The sequence below is a fragment of the Dendrobates tinctorius genome, unplaced genomic scaffold (genome assembly GCF_039654945.1).
Source record: "Dendrobates tinctorius isolate UK_male_01 unplaced genomic scaffold, ASM3965494v1 ptg000172l, whole genome shotgun sequence".
NCBI lineage: Eukaryota > Metazoa > Chordata > Amphibia > Anura > Dendrobatidae > Dendrobates > Dendrobates tinctorius.
Genome location: NW_027361839.1, coordinates 1,771,520 through 1,787,676, shown reverse-complemented (window position 1 = coordinate 1,787,676; position 16,157 = coordinate 1,771,520). Strand labels below are relative to the sequence as shown.

The window sequence follows — 16,157 nt, the reverse complement described above, 5'->3', positions numbered from 1 at the left end:
GGTTGTGTCCTCTCAGGGGGCGGCTGTGTCCTGTCACGGGGGGGGGGGGAGGCTGTGTCCTGTCAGGGGGGGGCGGCCGTGTCCTGTCACGGGGGGGGGGGAGGCTGTGTCCTCTCAGGGGGCGGCTGTGTCCTGTCGGGGGGCGGCTGTGTCCTGTCACGGGGGGGCGGCTGTGTCCTGTCACGGGGGGGGCGGCTGTGTCCTCTCAGGGGGCGGCTGTGTCCTCTCAGGGGGCGGCTGTGTCCTGTCACGGGGGGGGGGCGGCTGTGTCGTCACGGGGGGGGGCGGCTGTGTCCTGTCACGGGGGGGCGGCTGTGTCCTGTCACGGGGGGGGGGGGCGGCTGTGTCCTCTCAGGGCGCGGCTGTGTCCTGTCACGGGGGGGGCGGCTGTGTCCTCTCAGGGGGCGGCTGTGTCCTGTCACGGGGGGGGGCGGCTGTGTCCTGTCACGGGGGGGGGGGGGCGGCTGTGTCCTCTCAGGGGGCGGCTGTGTCCTGTCACGGGGGGGGGGGGGGGCGCGGCTGTGTCCTCTCAGGGGGCGGCTGTGTCCTCTCAGGGGGCGGCTGTGTCCTGTCACGGGGGGGGGCGGCTGTGTCCTGTCACGGGGGGGGGGGGGGGCGGCTGTGTCCTCTCAGGGGGCGGCTGTGTCCTGTCACGGGGGGGGGGGGGGGGCGCGGCTGTGTCCTCTCAGGGGGCGGCTGTGTCCTGTCACGGGGGGGGGGGGGGGGCGCGGCTGTGTCCTGTCACGGGGGGGCGGCTGTGTCCTCTCAGGGCGCGGCTGTGTCCTGTCACGGGGGGGGCGGCTGTGTCCTCTCAGGGCGCGGCTGTGTCCTGTCACGGGGGGGGGGGCGCGGCTGTGTCCTCTCAGGGGGCGGCTGTGTCCTCTCAGGGGGCGGCTGTGTCCTGTCACGGGGGGGGCGGCTGTGTCCTGTCACGGGGGGGGGGCGGCTGTGTCCTCTCAGGGGGCGGCTGTGTCCTGTCGGGGGGCGGCTGTGTCCTCTCAGGGGGCGGCTGTGTCCTGTCAGGGGCAGGTTGGGCTCAGCGGTCTTATGCTTCTCTGCAGGAGGTGAGGGGGTCACTCAGCTCTTTTCAGGATACACACAGGGGTCAGACTCCTCGGTGAGCGGCTGCTGTGCTGTTAGTATGAGTGACGCTGTCACTGAGCACACAGCCGGCTCACTGAGGATCCATCTGCTGCAGGGACTGGACTGCAGCCTGGCAGGACACCGGCCAAACACTAATAACACAAGCTTAGACACTCACCAGGGAGGCTGCGCTGCTGCTCAGTGCGTCTCTTGCTGTGACTGTGTGACAGGAGAATACTGTCACTGCACGAAGCCCGCACTCAGCCCGGATTGGATGCTGGAAAGTCCCGCCCTCCTGTTTCTCAGCACTGGCTGACTCTCCCAGCTGTCTGGAGGAAAGAAGGTTTCAGCATACTCACAGACGCGGATTCTTTACTGTAAGAGCAGTGAGACTATGGAACCCTCTGCCGTATGATGTTGTAATGAGTGATTCCCTACTAACATGTAAGAAGGGACTGGATGCCTTTCTTGAAAAGTATAATATTACGGGGTATATACACTAGTCTCCTTAATATTGCGTTGATCCAGGGAGCTAGTCTGATTGCCGTATGTGGAGTCGGGAAGGAATTTTTTTCCCCAATGTGAAGCTTACTGTTTGCCACATGGGTTTTTTTTTGCCTTCCTCTGGATCAACATGTTAGGGCAAGTTAGGATAGGATATGGGTTGAACTAGATGGACTTAAAGTCTCCCTTCAACCTTAATAACTATGTTACTATGTCACAATGACTCCTGCTCTCTCCACACACAGTGCTCCGGTTTATGAAATTTCTGACCGCGGGCCCCTCCAGCTCCCGGGCCCCTTACACCAGTAAGGGTAGTAATGCCCTGATGGCGGCCCTGGGTGTAGGTCCACTGTGTTCTCATTGGCTGTAAGCCATAATCATCAACATTACCAGAAATAAACCCGTGACATAGATCACTCTGTGTGTAATGACTCTATAGAATAGAGAAGAGTCACTTCTGTATTGAAGAACTGAAATAAATTCACTTTTTGATGATATTCTGATGTTGTGAGATGCACCTGTGTCTCCCTAGTGCTGGCACAATTCACTCGTTTTTGGAGCTTTGCGCTGTGTTTCAGGTCAGATTCGTGTATTCATCCTTTGTACTCCTCTATCTATATGGTGACACATTATTGGTGATTGTACCCTCTTCTGTCTGATGGGGCTGTGATCTTTGCCCTGGGGAGGACCTCATTTGGTCTCTTCGTCAGCCGTTTTGGTTTGTAAATGTTATTATATTCTGGTGTATATCTGCTTTTTGTTGTGTCCAATTAAATTATTATTATTTATTATTATTATTATGCATTTATATAGCGCCATTTATTCCATGGCGCGTTACATGCAAAAGGGGAATTATAAGGGTAGTAAGGGTAATAATGCCCTGATGGCGGCCCTGGGTGTAGGTCCACTGTGTTCTCATTGGCTGTAAGCCATAATCATCAACATTACCAGCAATAAACCCGTGACGTAGATCACTCTGTGTGTAATGTGTGTAATAACCTTTCTTTTCTACGGTGATCCGTATTTGTGCGCACGCGCCTTGTTCTCTCATTTTTTCCACGTTTTCGTATGCATAAAGCGGATCCCTGTCCATTATTGGTTTCTGTGTATATTTTGGGTGGTGCCCACTAACCCTCTACATTATAATTACTGACGTGCTGACGTCTTTTATACTTTTCCTCTGATTGTTCCTCTCCTGGTTACAAATACTGATGTAAAATACTGACCGAATACTGAGCGTGTGACCGCGGCCTTAAGGCGTTAAAGGGAACCTGTCAGTAAGATCACCCACCGTAACCCATGTACAGGAGCATGCAGGACAGCACGTGGCATTTTTATATCCAATATTTGTTGCCTGAATTTGGGAAAATCCAAAATCACAATATGCCAATGAGGCACTAAGTGCTTTGTTCCACCCAGAGCACTTAAGAGTAACCACAGTTCTAAAAAATATTTTCACAAATCAATAATATGTGCGAAATAAGAGACTGTACTAAATCTGATGAGATACATCTGAATCTGTCTCCTCCAGAACGGATCCTTCTCTCTCATCTCACAGGAAGAATTCAGAATTCTCATACTGAGATGAGATGATGGTTGGTGCTCATGAAGTTCTACGGAGAACTAGCAGTAACTCTCAGTACTGTGTGCTTGTGTCTACCATGGGGTCTGTCTTGTTTTGTATTGGGAAGTCTGGTGGCGTCTTCAGTAAGGTCCTGTATGGATCGTACTATAAGGCGGCGATCACACATGCGAGAAACACGGCTAAGGCTCGCATGTTAATACCCGGCACTCGGATCGGAGCATGCGGCCGCATAGCAACACATGGAGCCACACGCTCTGCTCCCCAGTGCTGCTGGCAGTTTTCTGTCCATACAGTTCTAGAGATATTTGAGCCTTTTTATTTGGTGCTGATTTTTATGTTCTTTTACACGTCGGTGTGGCTCACAGATCTCTGGGGGGTGTCCTTAGGCCGTTTTGCATAATTACCCTATGTGCCACATCCCCTCGTAAATACCATAAAAATCAACAGTAAAGAAAAAGGCGCCGATCTCTGGACCCATATGGACAGAAAACTTGGGAGCAGCGGAAATAAAACAACAGTAATAATAAAAGTAAAAGCCCCCGATCTCCGGATCTGAATGACGAACTGTAAAAAAACAAAACAACAAAGGTCACCGGGAATAAATAAGACAACACACCGGCCACCTCTGACCCGGGGACAGCGCCTCTGTATTACTATGTCTCAAGTGGGGTACCACAGGGCTCTGTCCTGGGCCCTGTATTGTTCAATATCTTTATCAACGATTTAGATGAAGGAATTGCGGGTAAACTGATTAAATTTGCTGATGACACAAAGCTAGGAGGGATAGCTAATACTAGAGAAGAGAGAGAGAGGATTCAAAAAGATATAAATAAACTGGAGAAGTGGGCAGCAACTAACAGAATGGTTTTTAACAGGGAGAAATGCAAAGTACTACATCTGGGCAATAAAAATGAAAAAAGCATATACAGAATGGGAGGAATAGGGCTAAGCAACAGCACATGTGAAAAAGACTTGGGTATACTAATAGATCACAGACTGAATATGAGTCAACAGTGTGATGCAGCAGCAAAAAAGGCAAATGCAATTCTAGGATGTATAAACAGAAGCATACAGTCTAGATCACGTGAAGTCATTATTGCCCTCTACTCCTCTTTGGTCAGACCTCATCTGGAATATTGTGTTCAGTTTTGGGCACCACATTTTAAAAAAGACATCAACAAACTGGAGCAAGTTCAGAAAAGAGCGACCAGAATGGTGACCGGTCTGCAAACCCTGTCTTATGAGGAAAGGTTGCAGGATTTGGGAATGTTTAGTTTGCAAAAGAGAAGACTGAGAGGAGACTTAAAAGCTGTCTACAAATATCTAAAGGGCTGTCACATTGTAGAAGGATCAACTTTATTCTCATTTGCACAAGGAAAGACTAGAAGCAATGGGATGAAACTGAATGGGAGGAGACACAGATTAGATATTAGAAAAAACTTTTTGACTGAGTGATCAATGAGTGGAACAGGCGGCCACGAGAAATGGTGAGTTCTCCTTCAATGGTGAGTTCTCTCTTCAAACAGAGGCTGGACAGACATCTGACTGGGATGATTTAGCGAATCCTGCTTTGAGCAGGGGGTTGGACCAGATGGCCCAGGAGGTCCCTTCCAACTCTGCGATTCTATGATTCTATGTGATGTGATTGTAAGCGTCAGTAATGGGCCATCTTCTGTCCTCCAGGTGAAGATCCCGCACCTTCTTGTGTCTCCACAAAGCTCCATCATGATGGTAAGTGGACTTTACAGTGAGATCTGGGCGACTGCAGGAGGAAACTAGGAATATGTCTGTGAAAGTGCGGGAACCTCGGAGGCGTCAAAGCGTGGGTACCTCGTAGGCGAGCACCGACTCTGCCGCCACCTCTGGAGCCAATATATATTATATGGTGTATTATTTATGTCACATTTCTTGTTTTTTTTAGAATATTTCCGACTTGTTACTTTACTACAATATGTGATGTTTTATCATTTATATAGGAAGGATTATTCCCCCATAACAAGTTCTTCCCCATGAATAGGGTCGTGGCTCATCTGCTGACTGCTGGGGTCGGACCACTCACGACTTCAGGTCTCTGGTCACCCGCATGCTCGCCCCCGCATCATTCATAACCTATGGGACTGGCAGACATAGCTGAGCGTGCTCCGGCCGTCCTATAGACAATGAGCGGAGTATGCGGGTCACCCGATACCTGAGCTCATGATTTCTGGGGGTCCCAGTGGTCGGACCACCAGCAGTCTGCACTTGACACTTTAAATGTTTTTTAGTTGAACATTTTTACCGTTTTATTTTGTTTCAATCATTTTGGGGGCATTTTGATTCTAAATAAAAGCTCGTCATGAAGTTGTGGTGTGACTGTGGTCCTGCCGCGGTGCTGGATGATCTCACGGAGGTTATGTTTCTCTTTCAGGCCCTGACACTTCTTCTCCTTTTGTCTGCCCTGTCTCCAGGATTGTCAGGTAATGACAGGGAATAGACCCCAGATATTACAGCCGGGGGTGCACTTATTTTCTACAGACCCCAGATATTACAGCCAGGGGGTGCACTTATTTTCTACAGACCCCAGATATTACAGCCGGGGGTGCACTTATTTTCTACAGACCCCAGATATTACACTATGCCCATAAGTTTCTGCCAGGTATATGTCATTAGGAAGTCTTCCTCTATGGGGACATTGCACATCCACCTCCGGAGCCTCTGCGATATCTAATAACGGCCTACTTGGATGGGCTGTAACGTCATGCACCGCGGTGACACCGTCTACCTGGAGTCAGCCCGAGAATCCTCTCTTCCAGTCCGGTGACACAATAGTAATGTGGTCTTTGTAGTAACGTCTGGTAGATGTATCGATGACTCGGGTTCCTTAAATCAAGTTCTTCATTTTTGGCCGCCAATACCTGGAGGTTCCTGGCATCTTTCATAGGAGATAGCGACTTAAAAATCAGAGGATGACAATGACCTCAGACCATGACTGACCACCGCTGGCTCCTCAGTAGCTCCCTCTTGTATTTCCAACCATAACACAGAACCTGGCGCGGGTCACTGTGGACTATGATGAAGCAATGGAGGCATTCTGCAGATCCCGACCAGTCTCCTCGCTCCTTGGCCCTACCATGACTCGTTACTGTCCTATGCTCGGCCGCGGACAGGGCTCCACGGCACCGTCTGTCCAGCTATGGCCCTAATGAGATATTTACTTCACCCCTTAGACCGTCCATTATCACCGTCCATGGTCTATGGAGAGATGGGAGGCCTCCGAGATGTTGGAGGCTGATGACGGGCAGATGTCACTGTCTGTCCAGCTATGGCCCTATGAGATATTTACTTCACCCCTTAGACCGTCCATTATCACCGTCCATGGTCTATGGAGAGATATGGGAGGCCTCCGACATGTTGGAGGCTGATGACGGGCAGATGTCACCGTCTGTCCAGCTATGGCCCTATGAGATATTTACTTCACCCCTTAGACCGTCCATTATCACCGTCCATGGTCTATGGAGAGATGGGAGGCCTCCGAGATGTTGGAGGCTGATGACGGGCAGATGTCACCGTCTGTCCAGCTATGGCCCTATGAGATATTTACTTCACCCCTTAGACCGTCCATTATCACCGTCCATGGTCTATGGAGATATGGGAGGCCTCCGAGATGTTGGAGGCTGATGGGCAGATGTCACCGTCTGTCCAGCTATGGCCCTATGAGATATTTACTTCACCCCTTAGACCGTCCATTATCACCATCCATGGTCTATGGAGAGATGGGAGGCCTCCGAGATGTTGGAGGCTGATGACGGGCAGATGTCACCGTCTGTCCAGCTCTGGCCCTATGAGATATTTACTTCACCCCTTAGACCGTCCATTATCACCGTCCATAGTCTATGGAGAGATATGGGAGGCCTCCGAGATGTTGGAGGCTGATGACGGGCAGATGTCACCATCTGTCCAGCTGTTGCCCTATGAGATATTTACTTCACCCCTTAGACCGTCTATTATCACCGTCCATGGTCTATGGAGATATGGGAGGCCTCCGAGATGTTGGAGGCTGATGGGCAGATGTCACCGTCTGTCCAGCTGTTGCCCTATGAGATATTTACTTCACCCCTTAGCCCATCCATTATCACCGTCCATGGTCAATGGAGAGATATGGGAGGCCTCCGAGATGTTGGAGGCTGATGACGGGCAGATGTCACCGTCTGTCCAGCTGTTGCCCTATGAGATATTTACTTCACCCCTTAGCCCATCCATTATCACTGTCCATGGTCTATGGAGAGATGGGAGGCCTCCGAGATGTTGGAGGCTGACGGGCAGATTTCACCGTCTGTCCAGCTATGGCCCTATGTGATATTTACCCCTTAGACCGTCTATTATCACCGTCCATGGTCTATGGAGAGATATGGGAGGCCTCCGAGATGCTGGAGGCTGACGGGCAGATTTCAGAGTCTCCTTAATGTCCATGTTCTTTGTAGGTGTCATTCCGCTATCACAGAAGACCGTGTCCACCTACCTCTACGGCACGGTCACGCTGCCCTGCCACGCTTCTTTTGTGGACGGTGTCGCTGGGTTGACCATGATCTGGATGAAGAAAGAAAACAGAGAAAATCTAATTCTTTACAAACTCCTCAGTGGAAAAGAAAATCTGGAGGAGCAGGATCCGCGGTACGGAGGTCGTGTGGAATTATCCACGGCGGTGTCGCAAGGAAATCTGGACCTGACGCTAAGAAACGTCTCGTATGAGGACGAGGGGTCTTACTTCTGCCGAGCCGCCAACGCCAAGGGCCACGGAGACAAGATGGTGACATTATCCGTAGGAGGTAAGCCCTTTCCATCCATCAGAGATTTTTCCTCGTCTTGTACGGCAGTGCTTTAAAGTTTGTGAACCCTTCAGGATTTTCCAAATTTCTGCATAAATTTGACGTAAAACTTCAGATTTTTACAAAAGTCCCAAAAGTGAATAAAGAACCAAATCAAAGAACTGAGTCAAAAATATTCCACTTTGTGATTTTTATTAAATGAGGGAAATGAACCGATATCAGACGTCAGTGAGAGGTAAAAGTATGTGAACCTTTAGGGTTAGCAGATAATCTCAAGAAGGGGAGTAGTGAGCGCTGACCACAGAAGAGCGAAGCTTTTAGAAATTAATATTCGACAGCTTTGTCTAAATTTTTCCCAAAAATGTAACTTGCAGCGAATCGTAAGTTCTGCAAAGCCTCCAATTACCTTGTAAAGCTTTGTGTAACGCTCGGGATGCCCTAGGACTGAATCCTGCCACTTTCAAGCTTTCTCACACAGACGCACATATCTGGATGGCCGTTCTCCTCTCGGTGCGGTCTCGCACTATGGGCCGGATTCTTCACTTGCGTTATTTTTCCTTTTTTTATCTTGTGGTATTCGCTGAGCTTTATTGTACCGAATTTATCAAAATGGCGAACACGGTTCATGAATTTTGCGCAGAGCCGAGAACAGTCGCTTTTCCTTTCTTAATCCTTGTTTGGTCTTTTAGAGCAAAATGTCGAATCGTTTTCAAAATGTTGCAAATGATGAATCAGACGAAAACATCTACAATGGCGGACTGAAAATCAGTGCACACGTGTAAAATCTATATAAAGAAGGCGCAAATGGAAAGATGAGCAAACAATAGATAGGCACAAAGCACCAAAAACTAGAGAAACTACAGGCGCCAATGCGATAATGAATCCGGTCCATCTGTAATGTTTATTCAGTGCTTATGGCTTTCTCTGCTGATCACTGAGCTGTGACGTCCTCTCACTATCCAGATTCACCCTACAATGGCTGCTGCATTCCCTGCTCAGCTTTTATACAGGCTCTGATAGTCCTTTGTGCTGGCTGGGCTATGCCATGTGATGTAAAAGCTGTAAGGCATTATGGAGAACCCCATGCAGCCTGAGGTCTTACGAGCCTCCTCTCACTCATGACTCTGAGCATTTTTTTTGATGATGAAGTCACGTGGCTTTACTAACTTTCGAGACAAAAATTGATTTGTATGCGATGGTGACGGCTCGGCTCCAGTTCTGTGCTGCTGACGACGTGTCGTCCCAGTGTGAGGACAGAAGCCATTCTCAGCTATGATAGTCAGACGCCAATATTTAACCTTCTCCGGTGGCAGGGACCAGGTGCCGGGGATCAGAGGCTGAGCCTCCACCAACATGGCGCCAAACCTGAGGATCAGGGTCAAAGTCATCGCCCTGGAATGTGAAGTTCTCTATTTCTGACGCCATATTCCTCTTTTTCAGACCTGGATGCAAAGTCTCCAACAATCACTCTGGTGACTGAGAAGCGACAGCTGAAATGTCTGAGCACTGGTGTTTACTACGCTCCTCAGATCCAGTGGATCACTGCATTCGGGGTGGATCTATCCATACACGGAAGCTTCAACGTCACCGATCAGGGTGACGGCCGGAAGAAGGTGGAATCTGTCCTGGAACATGACATAAAGGCAGAGGAACAAGTGTTGTGTCACATCCACGAGGGACGGCTGAAAAGATCTACTCGAGGCGTCATATCAGGTATCGTCCTCAGAAATAACACAAGACGTGACAGACGGGAGAGGAGATCAGTTACTGTAAGAGAGCTCTTACAGTAGAGAATCCACAGTGTGGCCGCTCTTACGGTAGAGAATCCACAGTGTGACCGCACTTACGGTAGAGAATCCACAGTGTGGCCGCTCTTACGGTAGAGAATCCACAGTGTGGCCGCTCTTACGGTAGAGAATCCACAGTGTGACCGCTCTTACGGTAGAGAATCCACAGTGTGGCCGCTCTTACGGTAGAGAATCCACAGTGTGGCCGCTCTTACGGTAGAGAATCCACAGTGTGGCCGCTCTTACGGTAGAGAATCCACAGTGTGGCAGCTCTTACGGTAGAGAATCCACAGTGTGGCCGCTCTTACGGTAGAGAATCCAGAGTGTGACCGCTCTTACGGTAGAGAATACACAGTGTGACCGCTCTTACGGTAGAGAATACACAGTGTGACCGCTCTTACGGTAGAGAATCCAGAGTGTGACCGCTCTTACGGTAGAGAATACACAGTGTGGCCGCTCTTACGGTAGAGAATCCACAGTGTGGCCGCTCTTACGGTAGAGAATCCACAGTGTGGCCGCTCTTACGGTAGAGAATCCACAGTGTGGCCGCTCTTACGGTAGAGAATCCACAGTGTGGCCGCTCTTACGGTAGAGAATCCTCAGTGTGGCCGCTCTTACGGTAGAGAATCCTCAGTGTGGCCGCTCTTACGGTAGAGAATCCTCAGTGTGGCCGCTCTTACGGTAGAGAATCCACAGTGTGGCCGCTCTTACGGTAGAGAATCCACAGTGTGGCCGCTCTTACGGTAGAGAATCCACAGTGTGGCCGCTCTTACGGTAGAGAATCCACAGTGTGGCCGCTCTTACGGTAGAGAATCCACAGTGTGGCCGCTCTTACGGTAGAGAATCCACAGTGTGGCCGCTCTTACGGTAGAGAATCCACAGTGTGGCCGCTCTTACGGTAGAGAATCCACAGTGTGGCCGCTCTTACGGTAGAGAATCCACAGTGTGGCCGCTCTTACGGTAGAGAATCCACAGTGTGGCCGCTCTTACGGTAGAGAATCCACAGTGTGGCCGCTCTTACGGTAGAGAATCCACAGTGTGGCCGCTCTTACGGTAGAGAATCCACAGTGTGGCCGCTCTTACGGTAGAGAATCCACAGTGTGGCCGCTCTTACGGTAGAGAATCCACAGTGTGGCCGCTCTTACGGTAGAGAATCCACAGTGTGGCCGCTCTTACGGTAGAGAATCCACAGTGTGGCCGCTCTTACGGTAGAGAATCCACAGTGTGGCCGCTCTTACGGTAGAGAATCCACAGTGTGGCCGCTCTTACGGTAGAGAATCCACAGTGTGGCCGCTCTTACGGTAGAGAATCCACAGTGTGGCCGCTCTTACGGTAGAGAATCCACAGTGTGGCCGCTCTTACGGTAGAGAATCCACAGTGTGGCCGCTCTTACGGTAGAGAATCCACAGTGTGGCCGCTCTTACGGTAGAGAATCCACAGTGTGGCCGCTCTTACGGTAGAGAATCCACAGTGTGGCCGCTCTTACGGTAGAGAATCCACAGTGTGGCCGCTCTTACGGTAGAGAATCCACAGTGCGGCCGCTCTTACGGTAGAGAATCCACAGTGCGGCCGCTCTTACGGTAGAGAATCCACAGTGCGGCCGCTCTTACGGTAGAGAATCCACAGTGCGGCCGCTCTTACGGTAGAGAATCCACAGTGCGGCCGCTCTTACGGTAGAGAATCCACAGTGCGGCCGCTCTTACGGTAGAGAATCCACAGTGCGGCCGCTCTTACGGTAGAGAATCCACAGAGTGGCCTCTCTTACGGTAGAGAATCCACAGCGTGACCGCTCTTACGGTAGAGAATCCACAGCGTGACCGCTCTTACGGTAGAGAATCCACAGCGTGGCCGCTCTTACGGTAGAGAATCCACAGCGTGGCCGCTCTTACGGTAGAGAATCCACAGCGTGGCCGCTCTTACGGTAGAGAATCCACAGCGTGGCCGCTCTTACGGTAGAGAATCCACAGCGTGGCCGCTCTTACGGTAGAGAATCCACAGCGTGACCGCTCTTACGGTAGAGAATCCACAGCGTGACCGCTCTTACGGTAGAGAATCCACAGCGTGACCGCTCTTACGGTAGAGAATCCACAGCGTGACCGCTCTTACGGTAGAGAATCCACAGCGTGACCGCTCTTACGGTAGAGAATCCACAGTGTGACCGCTCTTACGGTAGAGAATCCACAGCGTGGCCGCTCTTACGGTAGAGAATCCACAGCGTGACCGCTCTTACGGTAGAGAATCCACGGCGTGACCGCTCTTACGGTAGAGGATCCACAGTGTGACCGCTCTTACGGTAGAGAATCCACAGTGTGACCGCTCTTACGGTAGAGAATCCACAGCGTGACCGCTCTTACGGTAGAGAATCCTACGGTAGAGAATCCACGGCGTGACCGCTGTTACGGTAGAGGATCCACAGTGTGGCCGCTCTTACGGTAGAGAATCCACAGTGTGACCGCTCTTACGGTAGAGAATCCACAGTGTGACCGCTCTTACGGTAGAGAATCCACAGTGTGGCCGCTCTTACGGTAGAGAATCCACAGTGTGGCCGCTCTTACGGTAGAGAATCCACAGCGTGACCGCTCTTACGGTAGAGAATCCTACGGTAGAGAATCCACGGCGTGACCGCTCTTACGGTAGAGAATCCACAGTGTGACCGCTCTTACGGTAGAGAATCCACAATGTGACCGCTCTTACGGTAGAGAATCCACAATGTGACCGCTCTTATGGTAGAGAATCCTACGGTAGAGAATCCACGGCGTGACCGCTCTTACGGTAGAGAATCCACAGTGTGACCGCTCTTACGGTAGAGAATCCACAATGTGACCGCTCTTACGGTAGAGAATCTACAGTGTGGCCGCTCTTACGGTAGAGAATCCACAGTGTGGCCGCTCTTACGGTAGAGAATCCACAGTGTGGCCGCTCTTACGGTAGAGAATCTACAGTGTGGCCGCTCTTACGGTAGAGAATCCACAGTGTGGCTGCTCTTACGGTAGAGAATTCACAGAGTGGCCTCTCTTACGGTAGAGAATCCACAGCGTGACCGCTCTTACGGTAGAGAATCCACAGCGTGACCGCTCTTACGGTAGAGAATCCACAGCGTGACCTCTCTTACGGTAGAGAATCCACAGCGTGGCCGCTCTTACGGTAGAGAATCCACAGCGTGGCCGCTCTTACGGTAGAGAATCCACAGCGTGGCCGCTCTTACGGTAGAGAATCCACAGCGTGGCCGCTCTTACGGTAGAGAATCCACAGTGTGGCCGCTCTTACGGTAGAGAATCCACAGTGTGGCCGCTCTTACGGTAGAGAATCCACAGTGTGGCCGCTCTTACGGTAGAGAATCCACAGTGTGGCCGCTCTTACGGTAGAGAATCCACAGTGTGGCCGCTCTTACGGTAGAGAATCCACAGTGTGGCCGCTCTTACGGTAGAGAATCCACAGTGTGGCCGCTCTTACGGTAGAGAATCCACAGTGTGGCCGCTCTTACGGTAGAGAATCCACAGTGTGGCCGCTCTTACGGTAGAGAATCCACAGTGTGGCCGCTCTTACGGTAGAGAATCCACAGTGTGGCCGCTCTTACGGTAGAGAATCCACAGTGTGGCCGCTCTTACGGTAGAGAATCCACAGTGTGGCCGCTCTTACGGTAGAGAATCCACAGTGTGGCCGCTCTTACGGTAGAGAATCCACAGTGTGGCCGCTCTTACGGTAGAGAATCCACAGTGTGGCCGCTCTTACGGTAGAGAATCCACAGTGTGGCCGCTCTTACGGTAGAGAATCCACAGTGTGGCCGCTCTTACGGTAGAGAATCCACAGAGTGGCCTCTCTTACGGTAGAGAATCCACAGCGTGACCGCTCTTACGAGAGAGAATCCACAGCGTGGCCGCTCTTACGGTAGAGAATCCACAGCGTGGCCGCTCTTACGGTAGAGAATCCACAGCGTGGCCGCTCTTACGGTAGAGAATCCACAGCGTGGCCGCTCTTACGGTAGAGAATCCACAGCGTGGCCGCTCTTACGGTAGAGAATCCACAGCGTGACCGCTCTTACGGTAGAGAATCCACAGCGTGACCGCTCTTACGGTAGAGAATCCACAGCGTGACCGCTCTTACGGTAGAGAATCCACAGCGTGACCGCTCTTACGGTAGAGAATCCACAGCGTGACCGCTCTTACGGTAGAGAATCCACAGCGTGACCGCTCTTACGGTAGAGAATCCACAGCGTGGCCGCTCTTACGGTAGAGAATCCACAGCGTGACCGCTCTTACGGTAGAGAATCCTACGGTAGAGAATCCACAGCGTGACCGCTCTTACGGTAGAGAATCCTACGGTAGAGAATCCACGGCGTGACCGCTCTTACGGTAGAGGATCCACAGTGTGACCGCTCTTACGGTAGAGAATCCACAGTGTGACCGCTCTTACGGTAGAGAATCCACAGTGTGGCCGCTCTTACGGTAGAGAATCCACAGCGTGACCGCTCTTACGGTAGAGAATCCTACGGTAGAGAATCCACGGCGTGACCGCTGTTACGGTAGAGGATCCACAGTGTGGCCGCTCTTACGGTAGAGAATCCACAGTGTGACCGCTCTTACGGTAGAGAATCCACAGTGTGACCGCTCTTACGGTAGAGAATCCACAGTGTGGCCGCTCTTGCGGTAGAGAATCCACAGTGTGGCTGCTCTTACGGTAGAGAATCCACAGTGTGACCGCTCTTACGGTAGAGAATCCACAGTGTGACCGCTCTTACGGTAGAGAATCCACAGTGTGGCCGCTCTTGCGGTAGAGAATCCACAGTGTGGCTGCTCTTACGGTAGAGAATCCACAGTGTGACCGCTCTTACGGTAGAGAATCCACAGTGTGACCGCTCTTACGGTAGAGAATCCACGGCGTGACTGCACTTACAGTACAGAATCCATAGTGACCCTGTTCTCGTTCTAGTGGGTTGTTGATGCCCCTGCCGGTGCCCAAGAGGCCATGGACCCATATCTCAATGGATTTTATTTCTGACCTTCCTCTCTCTTAGAGAATTACTTATCTGGGTGATTTGTGATAGATTTTCGAAGATGGTCCATCTTGTACCACTCCCAAAGTTGCCATCTTCTGCTGAGTTGGTGCCCTTGTTTTTACAACAGGTGTTTCGGTTACACGGGATTCCTGAGAACATTGTGTCCGATAGAGGGGTCCAGTTTGTTTCCAGATTGTGGAAAGCCTTTTGTTCCAATCTGGGAATTCAGTTATCCTTCTCCGCGTTTCACCCTCAGACCAATGGGCAGACTGAGAGAACAAACCAGACCTTGGAGTCGTATTTGAGATGTTTTATATCTGCTGATCAGGATGATTGGGTCTCATTTATGCCCTTGGCCGAATTTTCGCTGAACAATAGAGCTAGTTCTGTCACTTTGATGTCACCCTTTTTCTGTAATTTTGGGTTTCATCCTCGATTCTCTTCAGGGCAAGTGGAATCTTCGTCCTGCCCAGGTGTGGACACTGTGGTTGTGAGAAAGCAGCAGATATGGGACCAAGTGGTGGATAAGTTGTCCCTCTCTCAGGAAAAGGCCCAGCGTTTTTCCAACCGGCATAGGACCATTGGTCCCCGGTTTAAAGTGGGTGATATGGTTTGGTTGTCGTCTAAGAATATTCCTATGAAGGTTGCATCTCCAAAGTTCAAGCCAAGATTCATTGGACCTTATAAGATTTTGGAGATTCTTAATCCTGTTTCTTTTCGATTGGCTCTTCCAGTTACGTTCAAGATCCATAACGTATTTCACAAATCTCTGTTGAAGAGGTTTGTGGAGCCAGTGGTTCCTGTGGCGGCACCTCGTGACCCTGTATTGGTTAAAGGCAATGTGGAATATAAGGTAGAGAAAATATTGGATTCTCGTTTGGTCAGACGGAGACTCCAGTATTTGGTCAAATGGAAGGGTTATGGCCAGAAGGATAATTCATGGGTCTCTGCTTCTGACATTCATGCCGATAGATTGGTTCGTGCTTTTCACCGGGCCCATCCTGATCGGTCTGGTGGCGTGGATGAGGGTTCGGTGACCCCTCCTCAAGGGGGGGGTACTGTTGTGAATTATCTCTCTGGCTTCCCTCTGGTGATTCCTGAAGATAGTGGAGCTGGTCAGATTGAGAGTTCTCTTTCTGGGCTCCCTCTGGTGGTTACTGGAGGTAATAGAGCTGATCTGATTGACAGAGTCTTGCCACCTGATAATGAGGAAGATGATTGAAGATCTGGGGTTTCTGATTGGGATTTAAGACAGCTGAGTCCCTCTATCCCTGCTGGTGATTTTCTCCCTGTGCCTCCTGAGGTCTGATGTCTCCTGCTCGTTCCCTGCATGTTCAGCTAAGTTGTTCATTTGCTATTCTGTTTGCATTTGATCTGGTTTTGTTTATTTCTGCTTT

The 16,157-nt window shown here is 50.8% G+C and overlaps 1 protein-coding gene across 1 annotated transcript in view; it reads left to right on the top strand.

Moving 5' to 3' along the window:
- The first annotated feature begins 995 nt into the window (after window positions 1–995).
- LOC141053880 (butyrophilin subfamily 1 member A1-like) overlaps window positions 996–16,157 on the top strand; it is a 31,699-nt gene continuing 16,537 nt past the window's right edge. The window contains exons 1-5 of the mRNA XM_073551025.1: window positions 996–1,064; window positions 4,856–4,903; window positions 5,580–5,628; window positions 7,633–7,977; window positions 9,418–9,690. Coding sequence (XP_073407126.1) covers window positions 4,898–4,903; window positions 5,580–5,628; window positions 7,633–7,977; window positions 9,418–9,690 — 673 coding nt within the window. The 5' untranslated portion in view covers window positions 996–1,064; window positions 4,856–4,897. The remainder of the gene's footprint in view (window positions 1,065–4,855; window positions 4,904–5,579; window positions 5,629–7,632; window positions 7,978–9,417; window positions 9,691–16,157) is intronic.